Source organism: Clupea harengus, chromosome 7 (assembly GCF_900700415.2).
Source record: "Clupea harengus chromosome 7, Ch_v2.0.2, whole genome shotgun sequence".
NCBI classification, from domain to species: Eukaryota; Metazoa; Chordata; class Actinopteri; order Clupeiformes; family Clupeidae; genus Clupea; species Clupea harengus.
Window position 1 is genome coordinate 30,202,899 of NC_045158.1, and position 18,828 is coordinate 30,221,726.

Genomic DNA, 18,828 nt, shown 5'->3' on the forward strand with positions numbered 1-18,828 from the left:
TAGTGCTCCGAGATGAGGTCTTCCATGTCATATGCAGTGTCTAGTGCTTTGTGATGAGGTCTAGAGAGTACAACAGAATGTTAAACACATTTAACAACACCATAACTGTTTGCTCTTTGCAAGTTTGTTTTGATATTAGCATCCTTGTACTTCGTTAATATCTCGATGTTCATTAAAATAAGCACTATCCTAGCGTAAACCTGCCTGATGGAAAGATACAGTCGTAACTATTACTATTACAGACGATTGTGGTTTGGCACTGTTGATAGAGACTTCATAAATTTAAGGAAGGGAAATGTTTAATGTTTCCAGCAGGTACCCAGGATATCGATATAAAAATAAAATATCAATACAGACAGAACACATCAGTAAAGACATGCAAACTATGGCTAAAGCAGTTTGCCCATAGAGTTCTCATTCTGCATACAAACAGAAGACTCAAAACATTTGGTCACAGAATGTGTATACTGTACGACATACATTTTTACTAAGGATATTTGTATTGTCTATTCGTTAGATGAAAATATACCGATGGAATGATTTAGTGGAAAAGATTAAGTGGTAGAATTTGTGTGGTTACGTATATAATCACGTAAAATATAAGCATATAATTGTTTATACTATACGCGGTTGAACAATGACAGACGTACTGAGGCATTTAGTAGCCCAAGTATTGTTTTTTCAGTCAATTCCACGCAGGTCCCAGTCCTTTCGCAACACTAAGTATTTGTGTTGTATGGATTGTCAACAAAAAATAAGGGAAAGGTGCCTTTATGTAACAGGCCCAAGTAACCAAAAAAATAGGTAGGAAAATTTCACACAAAAAAATGTAACTAAAGGTTCCTGCCAAGGTTGGATTTCATCTTTTCTTAAGCATTTACTTAGTGGGTGTTGCATTGGCTTCGTCCAATCACAATGAGATCCGCTGTGACGAAGTCAAGTGAGTTTTTCAGTTCAAGTAAAGAAGCTGTCGATGTAGGTGGAGCGGTCGTTGAAGAATCAACACCGTGTGGTGAAACTGGAAAGTTGGATGATTTTGAAAGGCAAACAGAGGGGCGATAACAGATACGTTGGGGAAAATGTGTAGAGTCACTTCTAAAAATACCACATGTGTCGGTAATGTGAAGTAAGTTACTTACACCCAAAAAGTTATATATGCAGACTAAGGGCTGCACTCGAGAAAGTTAACTAGCCCAGTCATGGCCACAAGAGAGATACGACAACACAGGAGGCCTGTGAGGAATATCAAGCAAGAACAAGAGACGATTCGGATGCAGAGGAACCACATCTCGGATTAAAGAAATCTGATGGACGGGAAACTCAGATCATTCACAGCGGTCACTTCATGGTGTCCACCCCGCACGCCGAACACGCACCCAAAAAAGGCTACGACTTTGACACGGTTAACAAACAAACCTGTCAAACATATCACTTTGGAAAGACCAGCACGTCCCACATTTCCATCGATGTATCTTTGACGAAATTATTCGAATGCATGACCCTTGCATACAGGTAAGTTAGCCATCGGTGCCGAAAATGTCATTACAGTGCATGGGCCTGAGCATTAACGTATGCCAGCAACTCTTCTTAATTGTAACATTAGAGGATAGCAGTTGTGAAAGTGATCCAGTAACGTCACCAAGATCGACTGTCCTATAAGTTACGTGTGTAGCTAACAGCCCTAGCTAACGTATAGCGTCATACCCTTTACTGAATAGGCACATTAAATTAACGTTAATGTTAGATAGCTATGATAACGTTTCCTTCAAGTTTTGGCAGGCTAAATGGTACAGTTTGGGTATCATTATAACGTTAACATTTGATATATTTGGGTAACTTAGAAGTACACTTGAAGATACTCAGAAGCCAAACAGTTGTTAGGAAACAAAAGAAGCTATTGTTAACTAATTTATATCAAACTAGGATGGCTAACGTTAAAGACACTGGTTACTTAAGGTTTGTCTCACTCACATCGAAGGTGTTTTATATCTTTTCCTCACATATCTGCGTTTTTGATAATGATAGCTTGCGTTAGAACCTGTAGTTGGAAACGAATAGTTCCTGTTTAGCCTTCAACATGATCGATGTCTTTGCTTTGTTAGCTAGATTGGTTCGCCATAAGCGTTGTGTGTCACAGCTAACCTGGCCAACAATACTCCACCTAAATTAAGCAACATTAGCTAAATTGGTGGACGCACAAATTTAATTCTGTTAAGCGAGCAATTTGACAGAAATGGTTAAAGTTAGCTAGCTGCCAGTTGCTGAAGGTAGCTGGCTAATTCAGGGTTAACTTAAATATCCTGAAAAGTGCCAACCGTTTCATGCTACAACATAGGCCGCATGCGATAGTATCGTATCTTATGCAGAAAAGGCAAACTTTTCATTTGCTCATCATAGCATTTTTGCGTTGTTAATCAATCTTATGATGACTGAAGTGTGGCCCTCCCTGAGGAGATGTGTGGAAGACAGGCTGTGTTGTCTCGCGTGGCTGTCACGGGTTTCTCATTCAACACGTAGCGTCTGGAGACATCAGCTGGGTTCATTTCGCTCAGACATCAGTGATTTCCTCAGTATGTTGACCTCTGGTGGCCCTGGCAAATACACACAGCCCCTCGCCTGCCCTATAACAACGTCATGGGCCCTATGTGTCCATATCACAATAATAAATACCTATTCATTGTTATCTGCTCAAAAGGGTTGGAGTATCAGGTGAAAATTACAAAAGAAACAAACGCGTGGATTGATCTAAATGACAGATATTTCAGAAGAAGAGCCACGGATGCTCCGTTGCGGGTCATGCCGCTGCAGAGTTCTACATTTAGATGAGAAGGCCGTATGCGCCACCCGCTTCATCCTATTAATTCCGGCTTTATCAAGCTGTATTAGGGAATGCTGTAGAATGAGCAACAGACGGTACCACACGGGTTGCGTCATTGAACCCTGCCGTATTGACTGCAGAACACTTCGAGTCAGGTTGACTTGAGAGAAGAGGGGTGCCTAAACATCACCAACTCAGGCACTACCTCGGCAAGGTGTTTAGACCTGTGGCATTGGTGGAATTGGGAAACGGGAAGGGACTTTGGGTCTCCCATAAGATACCACCGTTGATTTCCAAATGACAGAGTGAATGGCCTTTGGACAGTTTAATTTTTTGATTGGAGGAATGACGCCTATTGGTGCCATCCTCTTATATTGCTTATATTGTGCACGTTTAATTAACTTTCACAGCAGTCAATTTATGATACTTAGGACAGTGATAAGGGTGATAATAGTGAGATAATCCTTTGGCAATCAATCAATGAATGAGATTAGCTGGGAGTAACCCAGAGCACCGCCGACCTCCCGGAATTGACATCGTCAGCTCCTTTGTCCAATGAATCATATTGGGTTTGAATCAGGACAGATTGGTTGCAGTGACCACCATAGACATATATAGATGTATAGATCAATGTCTATGGTGGTCACGCTCGTAACTGCCAGGAGGAAGCATCTCTTGTGACCTCAGCATGTCCTGTTTGTGTTCCGTTTGGCCTGAATGCTGACTCGAGGGTCTGAATCGGCTGTTTTTGAGACCGTTTTGAACACGTGGCAACTTTTGTTTAGTTTGGTAAAGGAGATATTTGACATTGCCTTTAACTTTGAAGAAACACAATGAAGGCTTTCAGCAGAGAATGTTTGTAGGCTACAAAAAGGATAGGACTTGGCCTCACATACAAATATCTAGTACGTCTAAGGTTGTCCATTTTGCCAGCACTTACAGTCCTATTTTATGTATGACTTGTGCTGTGACTTTTGGACCCTTTGCAAGAACCATACATCGTATTGCAGCTACAACACGCAGAGTCTCTGTTTGGTTGAGAAACCAGGTAGGCGTACTTAGATACACACACACACACACACACACACACACACACAGGCATACACAAACACACGATTATCCTAAGGATTCCTTGAGTTATGGGTGAGTAGATGTGACCTTATGACAGTCGTAGACCAGTCTGTGGATGTTGCTCGCCTGAAGGTAGGCATTGGGTTTCGGGTCAGCAGGGAGTGCACCCCCTCACAGAGGATCACATCTCGGGGCATCCAGAGAACGTGGGGCTGCCTTTTCATTCCAGAACGATCTAAATATAACCATATGCACTCACCCAAATACACTAATCCCTCTCCCTCACACACACACGCACACGCACCCACACCCACACCCAAATACACTAATCCCTCTCCCTCACACACACACGCACACGCACCCACACCCACACCCAAATACACTAATCCCTCTCTCTCACACACACACACACACACACACACACACACGGCGTGCAGCCTGGGTGGCACTTTGACCGGCCAACCTTCTGTCCAATGGGCAGGTAATCTCCCCTAAACATGAGGTGGTGTTTTGCGTGTAGGGGTAAAACAAGTGTGACAAGCCCTCGTTATTTTGTCAGTGTTGTGACTTTTAAGTAAAGAGGAAAGGGCAATCAGGATGTGTGTGTTTCGGCTCATCACATGTTGTGGTCTTGTGAGCTGAGTCGCACTGAGACAGAAGTTCTCAGCCTGCTTGGATTCGAGAGCTTGCAGGGTTTAGGGTTGGTGGTGAGCTTTGGGAAATGTCACTGCAGGGTTTAGGGTTGGTGGTGAGCTTTGGGAAATGTCACTGCAGGGTTTAGGGTTGGTGGTGAGCTTTGGGAAATGTCACTGTAAAGGGTTTGGGGTGGTGGTGAGCTTTGGGAAATGTCACTGCAGGGTTTAGGTTGGCGTGGAGCTTTGGGAAATGTCACTGCAGGGTTTGGGGTGGTGGTGAGCTTTGGGAAATGTCACTGCAGGGTTTGGGGTGGTGGTGAGCTTTGGGAAATGTCACTGCAGGGTTTAGGGTTGGTGGTGAGCTTTGGGAAATGTCACTGCAGGGTTTGGGTTGGTGGTGAGCTTTGGGAAATGTCACTGCAAAGGTTGTAAGGTCAGGATCCACGGGGCTGGTCTGCTGCCCACATCATGTTGCACAGGGAAAATATTTTTTCTTTCCCTGTACAAGAATGGACATTGTGAGGTAAACCACTAACCAATTTCTCAAATAACTCCTTCTCTTTACTTTGGAAATGTCAAGGTCAGGCCTGTTTTTGAGCTTTTTGTCTCTAAAAGGTATTATCCAGATTAGAACAATATAAACAATGCACGTACAACAAACATCTCCTCTCATACACACACACACACACACACACACACACACACACACACACATACACTCTCCAAATCATATAATCTGCACAGAGAGCCTGTTATGTTATCTGAAAGTTTATTAACCTAAATAATCTCTCCTACGCCTTATCTAAAAGGAGCTCTCAACCCAGGCGCGTTGGCATGAGTGCGGACCCTAGAGAGGCTCTTGATTAATGGAGCGTTCACATGATAGTGCCCTACTCCTGTTGCTTGCTGAGCCCTTCTGCTAGTCACCGCCTGTCAGACGTCGTCAGCCCTACGCCGTAGTCGTGCCCATGCCACTCTCAGTCCTGGCTGGCTGGATGCCAGACGGGAGCTGCTGAGGTGGCACATGTGGGCATCTCCGTGCCCCCTGACAGGAAGAGTTGTGTGGCGTTAGCGGTTGGCAGGGGGGGTGCCCCATCAGGAGACTGGCACTGAAATCCGGAAGAGTCCTTGGATTGGATTAAGGGTTAAAGTGGAGTGTAAAGGGACAGGAAACGCTGATGTTAATGTGTGTGTGTGTGTGTGTCAGACAGAATTAGAAAGAGAATTGTTTTCTGAGGAGAGTCTGTTATCAGTTGTGTGTGTGTGTGTGTGTGGGTTCGTTTGGAGGGTGTGTTTGTATGCGTAGACAACCTTTGCATCATCTTGGAATTGTTGTTTCACTCCACTCCTCACTGGAATGCAACCCTGTCTTTACACAATGACGTGTGTGTGTGTGTGTGTGTGTGTGTGTGTGTGTGTGTGTGTGTGTGTGTGTGTGTGTGTGTGTGTGTGTGTGTGTGTGTGTGTGTGTGTGTGTGTGTGTGTGTGTGTGTGTGTGAGAGAGAGAGAGACTGAGAAAGAGAGGTGTGTCCTGAAAGGGTGAACATATTTTCTTCGTTTTGCGTGTGTGTGTTTTATGTGAATATGTTCATGTTCCTGCCAGCCCCTGTGCCTCCCGTTTATTTAGTGGGTGTGAGGCTTGCAGACAAAACCCATTCTCTGTCTCTCTCTCTCTGTCTCTCTCTCTCTCTCTCTGTGTGTGTCTAAGTGTCACACACATATGTATTTGGGATAGCTGTTGCTAAATTGGGACACGGGGAACAAGCATCTTCTTGAGTTGCACAACAATCCTCGGCAGGCCCAGTCCCTGTCCACCACGGGAGTTTCCTTAAGTGTTTGGTTGTGGCAGCAAAGGAAGACGGCTCACGGGTGTGTCAGCAGAGTAATCTGCGTGTGTGTAATAACACATCCCACCAGCAGAGGGATCTGTGTAATAACACATCCCACCAGCAGAGGGATCTGTGTAATAACACATCCACACCAGCAGAGGGATCTGTGTAATAACACATCCACACCAGCAGAAGGATCTGTGTAATAACACATCCACACCAGCAGAGGGATCTGTGTAATAACACATCCACACCAGCAGAGGGATCTGTGTGTGTGTGTAATAACACATCCACACCAGCAGAGGGATCTGTGTAATAACACATCCACACCAGCAGAGGGATCGGCATCTGTGTAATAACACATCCACACCAGCAGAGGGATCTGTGTAATAACACATCCACACCAGCAGAGGGATCTGTGTAATAACACATCCACACCAGCAGAGGGATCTGTGTAATAACACATCCACACCAGCAGAGGGATCTGTGTAATAACACATCCCCACCAGCAGAGAGATCTGTGTAATAACACATCCACACCAGCAGAGGGATCTGTGTAATAACACATCCACACCAGCAGAGGGATCTGTGTAATAACACATCCACACCAGCAGAGGGATCTGCATGTGTGTAATAACACATCCCACCAGCAGAGGGATCTGCATGTGTGTAATAACACATCCCCACCAGCAGAGGGATCTGTGTAATAACACATCCACACCAGCAGAGGGATCTGTGTAATAACACATCCACACCAGCAGAGGGATCTGCGTGTGTGTAATTAACACATCCACACGTGGGTTCCTCAGAAGGCATATCTATCACATGTTCGCCACGTAGCCTCAAACTGTGGGAAGAGGAACTTTAGGCTGTTCATACATTTAGATCATGGAGACCTTGGCTTGTCTGTGTCCGTCTGTGTGTTAACAATCAGGTTTAAGTTTGGTTGTGTGTGTTTGTTGGTTTGTTTACCTGTGTTTGTGTCCTGCACCATGGGAAAAACAATGAAAAACAAATAATCCCCTATTAGGCATCCCAGCCATGTGTTTCCCTTGGGAGTTGAATATGAGAGCGGGCGGTCCCTCTAATTTTTGAAGTATGTCTATTTTGGCATTGCTGTGACCTTGCTTATTCAGTATATCTGTTTGCCTGGAATAGTTGTGTGAATTTTGTGCATTTTTGAGGCAGCGGCAGTTATGTAAACCTGCAGCGGACACAGCTGGACTGACTTGTGGCCACAGAGAGTGTCAGTGTGTCTTCTTATGAAATGATACTAATGAAATGTTATGCCTATTCACAGGACACACAGTTGTTTTCTGCTGTTGAAAATGCTGATCATATGTGGACTTTGTATTGAAGGGTGTGTGTTTGTTCTCAACTTAGTGTAATGAGATGTTGCTGAATGTGTGGTCGTTAAGCACACAAAGCTGCGTGTCTTCAAGACCCCCCCCCCCCACCACCCCCCATTAATGTCAATTACACTCCAATCAATAGTTATTAAGCAATTTGTTTATCCTCTGTGAAACCCTGGTGAGAGTGTGACCCTATGAAGAGGAGTAATCCTGAGGGCTGTGTGTGTGTGTGTGTGTGTGTGTGTGTGTGTGTGTGTGTGTGTGTGTGTGTGTGTGTGTGTGTGTGTGTGTGTGTGGTGTGTGTGTGTGTGTGTGTGTGTGTGTGTGTGTGTGTGTGTGTGTGTGTGTGTTCTCTGTAGCGGTGCTCTGACCTGATTGTTGCTCCGTTGGAAGTCATGTTGTGTGGATGAGAGTGACGCCCAATCGGAGTTCAGTTCTCAACGCCTGAAGTTACATATTCAGTTTTATAGAACAGTCAGTAACCAGATCATGTCATTACAATTTTATAGACTTCCTGATAACAGCTTGCTTTGTCTGAAGATGGGTGTGTGTGTGTGTGTGTGTGTGTGTGTGTCTGCCCTTTTGGTCTGATGAAAATATGTGTTACTCATTGTGTGTAGGGCCTCATGTTGTGTCTCATTTTACATTTCTTTTACACAAATCATCAGGTTTCTGCCTTTCAGAGATGTTCAGTGTGTGTGTGTGTGTGTGTGTGTGTGTGTGAATCTTACAAGACAAACATACAAGCACGTAGCCTATTCTCCTTTGTGATGTGCATTTGCCAATATGATGGAACTGATTTAGCATAAATAGAAGCTGATGCCAAAATGTAACATTTTCAGAATAACTAGGCTTGTAATTGTTGTCTGGAAAGTGGTTTGAAATTCTTTTTCGAGGGCTTATCTCGAGGATATAAGAGGTGCGCCTAAAAAGAGGCCAAAAAGGTATCTGATTTGACTTGAACCACCATTCATTCTTTCAAAGAGGTGGCACTGTGCAGCGACACACTGCTCTCAGTGGCGCTGGAGTCAAAATGGCGACCCTTCAGCTTTAACTTCATTTTGAGGAAGAAGAAGAAGAAGAAGAAGAAGTCATAGGGAGCCAAATATTGGCTAGTAGTGCGGATGTGGGGCAACAATTATGTTGTTACTGCTAGAATAGAAAACTTGTGCAGTTTCAGGGCACTGTGAGTGGCTGTGTTGTCGTCATGGCACCCAGTTGTTAAGTCTGGACTTAATGTCTTGGTTGATAGAGGGGGTAGGCAAGGCATTTAGGAAGCTATTGACCAGCGACTGATCTGCAGTTGATTCAGATTGGTATAGACTCTTATAGAAATTATTAAAGCAGGTGTTTCTATCAGAAGTGTTGGAAGTGACACCTAAGTCAGGAGATCTGATCTGGGGAATTAAGTTTTGAGAGTATCGCTGCCTTAATTGTAAAGCCAGGAGTTTACTAGGTTTGTATGGCACCCAGTTGTTATCGTGCCACATGTTCAGACACCTCAGGATGCCGCAGTAAAACTCTCCGTTGACCGCCTGATCCTGGGGAGCGAATTCAGGATGCACAACCCCATGGAAGGTCAAAGAAGACCACCATTAGGCTGCTCCTGGTGGCGCTCCTGACCCGACACGCCTTCTGTGGTCTTCTGTGGTCTTCTCTGGTGCAGGTTCTTCCCCTGCGAGGACTGTTTTGTCTCTGGGTCTTGGCTGTAGACCCGACTCTCCTCACTGATTATTCTCAACACGTGGAGGTTGAGTGGTCCCGGGCCTATTGACCCAGTTCCTGGGTTCTACACGGTGCTGTATCTGGGTTCTACACGGTGCTGTATCTGGGTTCTACACGGTGCTGTATCTGGGTTCTACACGGTGCTGTATCTGGGTTCTACACGGTGCTGTATCTGGTCCCGTCAGGAGCCTGGGCACGATGTTGCCACTAATCCGGTGCATGTTCAAATTGGACATGAGGATTGCCTGAACTGTTCCAAATGACTTGTTAACATTTCTTGGGAGGGGGGGGGGGGGGGGGGGTGGTTGTGCTCGTGGAGGGTTGCCCTGACCTGACGGAATTGACACTCAAAACACCCAGTGGTCCAACTAGGTCTAGGTTACTAGACCTCCACACATCTAGACCGTCGGCCTCCAGTGACGGGAATGCCACTCAAAACACCCATTGCTAATTTCCCAGGTTTCCCAATGACTGTGCTGCGCTCTGTGTGTGCTCGCTACACGAACGGTCCCGCAACTTTTGGATCACACTTTGTAACACTTCTATTACTGCGTTGCCCCAGTAAGAACTTTTTAAAGTGTACAAAACATGTATATGTGTTTTGTGTTTTGATTTTCTGGAGTTAATAGGCACACATAATAAACCACACCAGTACGCTGCAACTGGGTTGTTAAAATCAGCTGGGAGGCTGGAGGGCGGCCAGGTGCAGTAGCAGTCGAGGCGCCACCATCCATCATCAGGGAAGGCCCGTGTGGTGGTGGTGGTGTTGTGACGTTAAGTAGTCACTGGGTCATTTCAGTAGCCTACATTACTGCCAGCTTTTCTCCAAAGACACTTAAATGTCCTGGAGGTAGATCACAGGTCCAGCCACAATAGGAGAAGCTATTGAGAGAGGAGAAGGATAGGATAGGAGAGAGGATATTGGATGGACCTCCGCGGAGGAACCAGAAGAGCCTGTCGTGGGATTAGTCTGCCAAGGAGAGCTGGCGAAGGCAAGCCTGGTTCACCGGAGGAACATAGTGGGCAAGATCGTTGAGCTGCTGAAGGACAGAGAGGGGCACTCGGATCTTCCTTAGGTTGTGTGGAGTCGTGCAAAGTGACGTTACAGCGACACGTGCTCAGTGAAAGACTGAGTGTTTGTTGAATGAGAGGCAAAGGGGTGAATTGTATGTTACTGTTTTGTTGCAGACAGGAGTTTTTACCTTTACACTCAGTTCTTAGATCAATTTTGTGACGATACACTTAAAAAAAAAAAAAAAAAAGATCGAACTAACTAACAGCTGAACTTGCTAACACAAAGCAATCAAGTTGGCACTGTTAAATCTCGCTAGCTTTATGTATTGGCGGCACCTTGCAGTATGCTGCTCTTATATGTTTGCTGGGTTTTGTGATCGGACATGAAACGACTTAATGAACAGCCACAGGTGTGTCCCCTTCACACACACACATACACACACACACAGTCAAGTGTACCTCAAGTTGACCTCAAATGCTAACCTAACTTGAAGAACGTTGGCCATTCATTCAGGTGAATGTGAAGAGATGTCATGAAAAACTGCTTAATGTTTAATTTTGTCAAAAATGTCAGAAGCAACCCAACTATAGTGGTATCCGGTATTGTTTTTCTAAACAATTCACTTTGGGTTTCAGCTGTTTATGTACCGTTGTGTAATAATCTGACCATTGTGTAATAATCTGGCCAATGTGTAATAATCTGACCATTGTGTAATAATCTGACCATCTGTGTGCCTCTCCACAGTGGGAAACTGGTTTCGCCAAAATGGAAAAACTTCAAAGGACTCAAACTCCAGTGGAGAGACAAAATACGCCTCAACAACGCCATCTGGAGGGCCTGGTACATTCAGTGTAAGAACCCCATCTATCCTAGAGTACACGCCCGTGGGCACCGCTGCCCTCCGTCCTAGAGTACACGCCCGTGGGCACCGCTGCCATAAGAACCCCTCTGTCCTAGAGTACACGCCCGTGGGCACCGCTGCCCTCTGTCCTAGAGTACACGCCCGTGGGCACCGCTGCCATAAGAACCCCTGTGTCCTAGAGTACACGCCCGTGGGCACGGCTGCCCTCTGTCCTAGAGTACACGCCCGTGGGCACCGCTGCCATAAGAACCCCTCTGTCCTAGAGTACACGCCCGTGGGCACCGCTGCCCTCAGTCCTAGAGTACACGCCCGTCGACACCGCTGCCCTCTGTCACCGCTGCTATAAGAACCCCTCTGTCCTAGAGAGAGTACACGCCCGTGGGCACAGCTGCCCTCTGAACCCCTCTGTCCTAGAGTACACGCCCGTGGGCACCGCTGCCCTCTATCCTAGAGTACACGCCCGTGGGCACCGCTGCCATAAGAACCCCTCTGTCCTAGAGTACACGCCCGTGGGCACCGCTGCCATAAGAACCCCTCTGTCCTAGAGTACACGCCCGTCGACACCGCTGCCCTCTGTCACCGCTGCTATAAGAACCCCTCTGTCCTAGAGAGAGTACACGCCCGTGGGCACAGCTGCCCTCTGAACCCCTCTGTCCTAGAGTACACGCCCGTGGGCACCGCTGCCCTCTATCCTAGAGTACACGCCCGTGGGCACCGCTGCCCTCTGAACCCCTTTGTCCTAGAGTACACGCCCGTGGGCACCACTGCCATAGGAACCCCTCTGTCATAGAGTACACGCCCGTGGGCACCGCTGCCATAGGAACCCCTCTGTCATAGAGTACACGCCCGTGGGCACCGCTGCCATAGGAACCCCTCTGTCATAGAGTACACGCCCGTGGGCACCGCTGCCATAGGAACCCCTCTGTCCTAGAGTACACGCCCGTGGGCACCGCTGCCCTCTGAACCCCTCTGTCCTAGAGTACACGCCCGTGGGCACCGCTGCCATAGGAACCCCTCTGTCATAGAGTACACGCCCGTGGGCACAGCTGGGCACCGCTGCTATAAGAACCCCTCTGTCCTCGAGTACACGCCCGTGGGCACCACTGCCATAGGAACCCCTCTGTCATAGAGTACACACCCGTTGGCACCTCTGTCCTAGAGTACACGCCCGTGGGCACCGCTGCTATAAGCAGCCAGTAAGGTGTGATGGATTGGTAATGGTGCGCGCCAATGATGTCATCAACACGGGCCAAAACTGGCCAATGGTGTCGTCCACACAGGGCCAAAAATAAACCTAAACCTAAAACTGCACCTAAAAGTGTCTGGTTAGTGTTTCATTGCTAGCAAACTAGCCTGTTACCTAACTGTAGGTTGAGGCAACGAAAGACTAATGTCTAAACTGCATTATGGATCAGGGTTTTTCCTAGTGATTTTCATCAGCAAAAATCTTTTATGTTTTGGCACAGCGAACATGCAAAGCTTTGACCCTCAGGTATCCTTCAGGCAAGACTATGACGTTAGTAAAAAACAAAAAAAAAAACACACACAAAGGTTTGTACTGTTGCAGTAATCGCCCTCCACAGCTCCTGCTGCCATGAAGGGACATAGAGATGCCGGAACAGACCTGAGGTGCTGTAATCAAACTTTAGGCAGACTCTATTTACCAGAACTACTGTATGCCAGGCTAGACTTCATTTAGGATCCCCCCCCCCCCTCTCTCTCTGGAGGAACTTTGACTTCATTTAGAATTACCCCCCTCTCTCTGGGGATTACCCCTCTCTCTCTCTTTAGGATTACCCCCCCCCCCCCCCCCTCTCTCTCTGGAGGAACTTTGACTTCTTCAAACAGGGGAGGAATTCATCTGTTCTTTCAGGTGCAAGAGGAGTTGGGCTGCAGCCTCTGACTTTGTTTTTGTTTGTTTGTTTGTTTGTTTGTTTACCACACAGATGTGGAAAGGAGGGAGACCCCTGTGTGCCGGTTTGAGACGCCTCTTGATGGCAACATGGATCCTGACGAGCCCCGATCTGCGGAGGTGAGACCTATCTGTTCTGATCTCTCCTCTCTCTGTCCGATACGTACATCTGCTCATAGACCTCTCTGTTCTGTTCTCTGTCCGATACGAACATCTGCTCACAGACCTCTCTGTTCTGATCTCTCTCCTCTGTCCGATACGAACATCTGCTCACAGACCTCTCTGTTCCGATCTCTCCTCTCTCTCTTATACGTACATCTGCTCATAGACCTATCTGTTCTGATCTCTCCTCTCTGTCCGATACGAACATCTGCTCACACGTCTTCTCCTTATTTGCAGGCAACCGAAGTGAAATACGTGAAGAGGAGGAAAGAGATAGTCATACGTGAATACCACAAATGGAGAGCCTACTTCAAGAAGAGGGTACGTGCACCATGAACATGTTCTCTGCTCTGTAGACTTAGGACCAGGCAGGAGGTGATGTCACATTGGGATAGTTCGTTGAAACTCTACGCCAAGCTTTGTGATGAATATAAACTCTAAGCCAAGCTTTCCTTCAGTTTGTTTTGTAGAGAATGTTTTTTTTTTTTTTTTTTCAATATTCTGTATTTAAATTGCAGACCACATGGTGATCTTTAATACATCACTGAGGTTTCCATAGACACCGTAGACATCTTCTGTATTACGTCCTCCTTAATGTGTGTTTTGCACAGGTTCAGGAACTCCTCCAACATACCGGTTGATTTGCTTCACTCTGTAAAATTAGTAAAACATTATTTAATTTCATTATTTTCCTCGCTGCTCTCGCCAACAGTTGCAGCGACACAAGGATGATGACCTCTCCAATCTCCTCGGGGTAACTATCTCTTCCATCATCATGGGGGTGTTGTGTGTGTGTGTGTGTGTGTGTGTGTGTGTGTGTGTGTGTGTGTGTGTGTGTGTGTGTGTGACTATCTCTTCCATCATCGTGGGGGGGGGGGTGTGTGTGTGTGTGTGTGTGTGTGTGTAACTATCACTTCCATCATCGTGGGGGGGGGGGGGGGGGGTAATTATCTCTTCCATCATCGTGGGGGGGGGTGTGTGTGTGTAACTATCTCTTCCATGGGGTGTGTGTGTGTGTGTGTGTGTGTGTGTGTGTAACTATCTCTTCCATGGGGTGTGTGTGTGTGTGTGTGTGTGTGTAACTATCTCTTCCATGGGGGGTGTGTGTGTGTGTGTAATTATCTCTTCATCATCGTGGGGGGGGGGTAATTATCTCTTCCCGTAGCGCACCCCCCCCCCCCCCCCATGAGTGAGGGCACCCCTCATCTGTAGCGCTTGTATATATCTGCATGTGCCGTCCCCCCTCCGCACACACACACACATACACACACACATACACACACATACACACACACATACACACACATACACACACACACACACACACACACACACACACACACACACACATCCTGCCTGACTGCTTGTTGTGTCCTGGCTTCGTCCGCAGGGGGCGGAGGAGCAGTATTCCCTGTTTGGGGACGTTTTCCCCGACCCCTTCCGCATGTCCCTCTGTCAGGACGAGGAGGTGACGTCCACCGGTCGCCGCGTCAGCCGGAGGAGCCACGACTCGCCCGTTCCCATGGAGATGGACCCCTTCATCGACATGGACGTGCTGATGTCCGAGTTCTCCGACACGCTGTTCTCCACGCTGGCATCCCACCAGCCCATCCCCTGGCCCAACCCCCGAGAGATCGGTGAGCAAACGACCTCTGACCCCAACACTGCGACCTCTGACCCCAACACTGCGACCTCTGACCCCTCTGACCCCAACACTGCGACCTCTGACCCCAACACTGCGACCTCTGACCCCAACACTGCAACCTCTGACCCCAACACTGCAACCTCTGACCCCAACACTGCAAACATATGACCCCAACACTACAACATCTGACCCCAACACTGCAACCTCTGACCCCAACACTGCAAACATATGACCCCAACACTGTAACCTCTGACCGCAACACTGCAACCTCTGACCCCAACACTGTAACCTCTGACCCCTCTGACCCCAACACTGTAACCTCTGACCCCAATACTGCAACCTCTGACCCCAACACTACAACATATGACCCCAACACTGATGGGAAATTCAAGTTCACACAGCCAGTGCACCCTGGGAAACTCTGGTGTTTGTAGCAGTGCACCCTGGGAAACTCTGGTGTTTGTAGCTGCCAGCTGTGAGCTCCTGGTGCCCCCCCCCCCCCCCCCCCCCACAGCACAAGTGTTATAAGCCAGTTTAATCTTCTATTCTTTGTTTTCACTGAAACAGAATTTGTAGTAAAACAACGATAACAGCAATTTACAAAAGATTATCCCTCAAGCACACTTTTCTAATCTGAGGTAAAACACACTGCTTGCTTTCACAAGAAACAAGCACATCGTGGCATGTCGGAAATTGGGGAAAATACAAGCTCACACTCAGACAAAATGGTTTTAACGCATGGTCTGGTCGGGTTGGATTTGTTTGTTTCAAAACGGATAGGATTGATCATGTAAGAGGTTATATTATAGATCAGATCATCTCCACACACACACACACACACACACACACACACACACACACACACACACACACACACACACACACACATGGATATCCACTTCAAAACGGATAGGATTGATCATGGATATCCACTTCAGAACGGATAGGATTGATTGATGTCTGTTTTTAATGAGTTCTAGTAGCACACGTGTGGATTTCATGCACCATGAGTGTAGGCATTGAAAGATCTCGCTGTCCTCCGTCGAATTCGTCGGATGCCCACGCTTGGTTCAAGTTGGCTTGTTCAGGAATAACAGACTTGTAGAAGACGGCTTAGCGAAAGAATGTGTTTTATTCAGCCGCTAGCCACGGTCAGCTCGGCGCTATGCAAACTAACTTTTTGGAGGTTGTTCACACAATTTGTACAATGTGAAATTATGTGAAGTTATGACAAAACCACCGAAATCTAACAGCATATAACCCTTGTGTTCCCCTCACGAGTAACAGCATATAACCCTTGTGTTCCCCTCACGAGTAACAGCATATAACCCTTGTGTTCCCCTCACGAGTAACAGCATATAACCCTTGTGTTCCCCTCACGAGTAACAGCATATAACCCTTGTGTGTGTTCCCCTCACGAGTAACAGCATTTAACCCTTGTGTTCCCCTCATGAGTAACAGCATATAACCCTTGTGTTCCCCTCACGAGTAACAGCATATAACCCTTGTGTTCCCCTCATGAGTAACAGCATATAACCCTTGTGTTCCCCTCACGAGTAACAGCATATAACCCTTGTGTTCCCCTCACGAGTAACAGCATATAACCCTTGTGTTCCCCTCATGAGTAACAGCATATAACCCTTGTGTTCCCCTCACGAGTAACAGCATATAACCCTTGTGTTCCCCTCATATAACCCTTGTGTGTGTTCCCCTCACGAGTAACAGCATAAACCCTTGTGTGTGTTCCCCTCCTCCCCTACTGCAGCCCATGCGGGGAACGCAGACATGATCCAGCCGAGCCTCATCCCACTGCAGCCCGACTTCACGGACGAGCCCTGGCAAGGTACGTCCGCTACCCAGGCCCTTTAAAACCCATAATATAACCTCTTACAGGTGTGTGTGTGTGTGTGTGTGTGTGTGTGTGTGTGTGTGTGTGTGTGGAGATGATCTGATCTATAATATAACCTCTTACAGCAGGTGTGTGTGTGTGGAGATCTGATCTATAATATAACCTCTTACAGCAGGTGTGTGTGTGTGTGTGTGTGGAGATCTGATCTATAATATAACCTCTTACAGCAGGAGATCTTCAGAAAAGGTTTGAACTGAAGCCAGTAGGTTGTGACTGCAGTAATCTGCAGCGGAGATACTCCCTTCCCACTTCTGTCTCTCTGTGTGTCTCTGTGCGTGTGTGTGTGTGTGTGTGTGTGTGTGTGTGTGTGCTCACAGATTTGTTTCACACGTTCTCTCTCTCTCTCTGTGTCTCTCTCTCTCTGTGTGTCTCTGTCTGTGTGTGCCCACAGATTTGTTTCACACGTTCTCTGTGTGTGTGTGTGTGTGTGTGTGTGTGCTCACAGATTTGTTTCACACGTTCTCTCTCTGTGTGTGTGTGTGTGTGTGTGTGTGTGTGTGTGTGTGTGTGTGTGTGTGTGTGTGCTCACAGATTTGTTTCACACGTTCTCTCTCTCTGTGTGTGTGTGTGTGTGTGTGTGTGTGTGTGTGTGTGTGTGCTCACAGATTTGTTCCACACGTTCCGCCACCCTGTCTTCCCCTTCAGCTCGTCGGCACCTTCAGCCTCAGCACACACACCCCTGCCCAGCAGCAGCTCCCAGCCACAGGTACACACACACACACACACACACACACACACACACACACACACACACACACACACACACACACACACCCCTGCCCAGCAGCAGCTCACAGGTACACACACACACACCCATGCCCAGCAGCAGCTCTCAGCCACAGGTACACACACACACACACACACACACACACACACACCCCTGCCCAGCAGCAGCTCCCAGCCACAGGTACACACACACACACCCATGCCCAGCAGCAGCTCTCAGCCACAGGTACACACACACACACACACACACACACACACACACACACACACCCCTGCCCAGCAGCATCTCCCAGCCACAGGTACATGCATGCACGCACACACACACACACACACACACACACACTCATACTAACTTACACACACTCATACTTACTTACACATACACACACACACAGACACACACACATACTAACTTACACACACACACACACTCATACTTACTTATTTACACACACACACACACTCATACTAACTTACACTCATACTAACTTACACACACTCATACTTATTTACACACACACACACACACACACACGTCCTGTAGTACCTCTGAGAGTGATAGGCCTCCTTATAACTAGAGTTCTATTGTGGGCACCAAACATTTGAATGGAAGGCTATCAAGGACCACAAAGCCTCCAAAAGCCACAAGGAGGAGATCACCTGATCATACAAGGAAAGTCGGCTCCAGAGAAAACGGAATCTGATTCAGATTTTAATAAGGAGGGATTCTGAAGCGAGGGAGGGAGTGAGGGAGAGGGAGAGAGAGAGGTGTGTGTGTGTGTGTGTGTGATTGTTAAAGTTTGTTAGAGTTTGTTCTAGTTTGATGTTAAAATGTTAAAGTTCCATTTCTGTGCATTTGAAGTGTGTGTGTTTGAGGTGTGAGGAAGAGAAAATAAATATCATTTTTATGGGAAAATGTGTATTATTAGTAGTTATTAACAGTAGTAATTAACAGACGTTATAGAAAGGTTAATCACACAAACAAGTGCAATTACAAAATGGTGTGACGTGGCTGGGGAACATGTGAGTGGTTGGTAGATTTTAGAATCGTTTCAGAGAAGAAAAAAATAAATAATAATTTCCATCCCTGACATACACACACCCATAAACTCACACACTCACACAGGTACCCAAACTAGGGTATACATGTCATTTTAAATGGCTGTT

General features: G+C 47.0%; 1 protein-coding gene across 1 annotated transcript in view; it reads left to right on the forward strand.

Annotated features, from left to right (window-relative positions):
* Window positions 1-936: 936 nt before the first annotated feature.
* LOC105894491 (MLX interacting protein) overlaps window positions 937-18,828 on the forward strand; it is a 27,544-nt gene continuing 9,652 nt past the window's right edge. Inside the window, 9 exon segments of the mRNA XM_031571137.2 lie at window positions 937-1,257; window positions 1,260-1,512; window positions 11,190-11,296; window positions 13,254-13,339; window positions 13,619-13,702; window positions 14,094-14,135; window positions 14,772-15,018; window positions 16,792-16,869; window positions 17,541-17,641. Coding sequence (XP_031426997.1) covers window positions 1,200-1,257; window positions 1,260-1,512; window positions 11,190-11,296; window positions 13,254-13,339; window positions 13,619-13,702; window positions 14,094-14,135; window positions 14,772-15,018; window positions 16,792-16,869; window positions 17,541-17,641 — 1,056 coding nt within the window. The 5' untranslated portion in view covers window positions 937-1,199.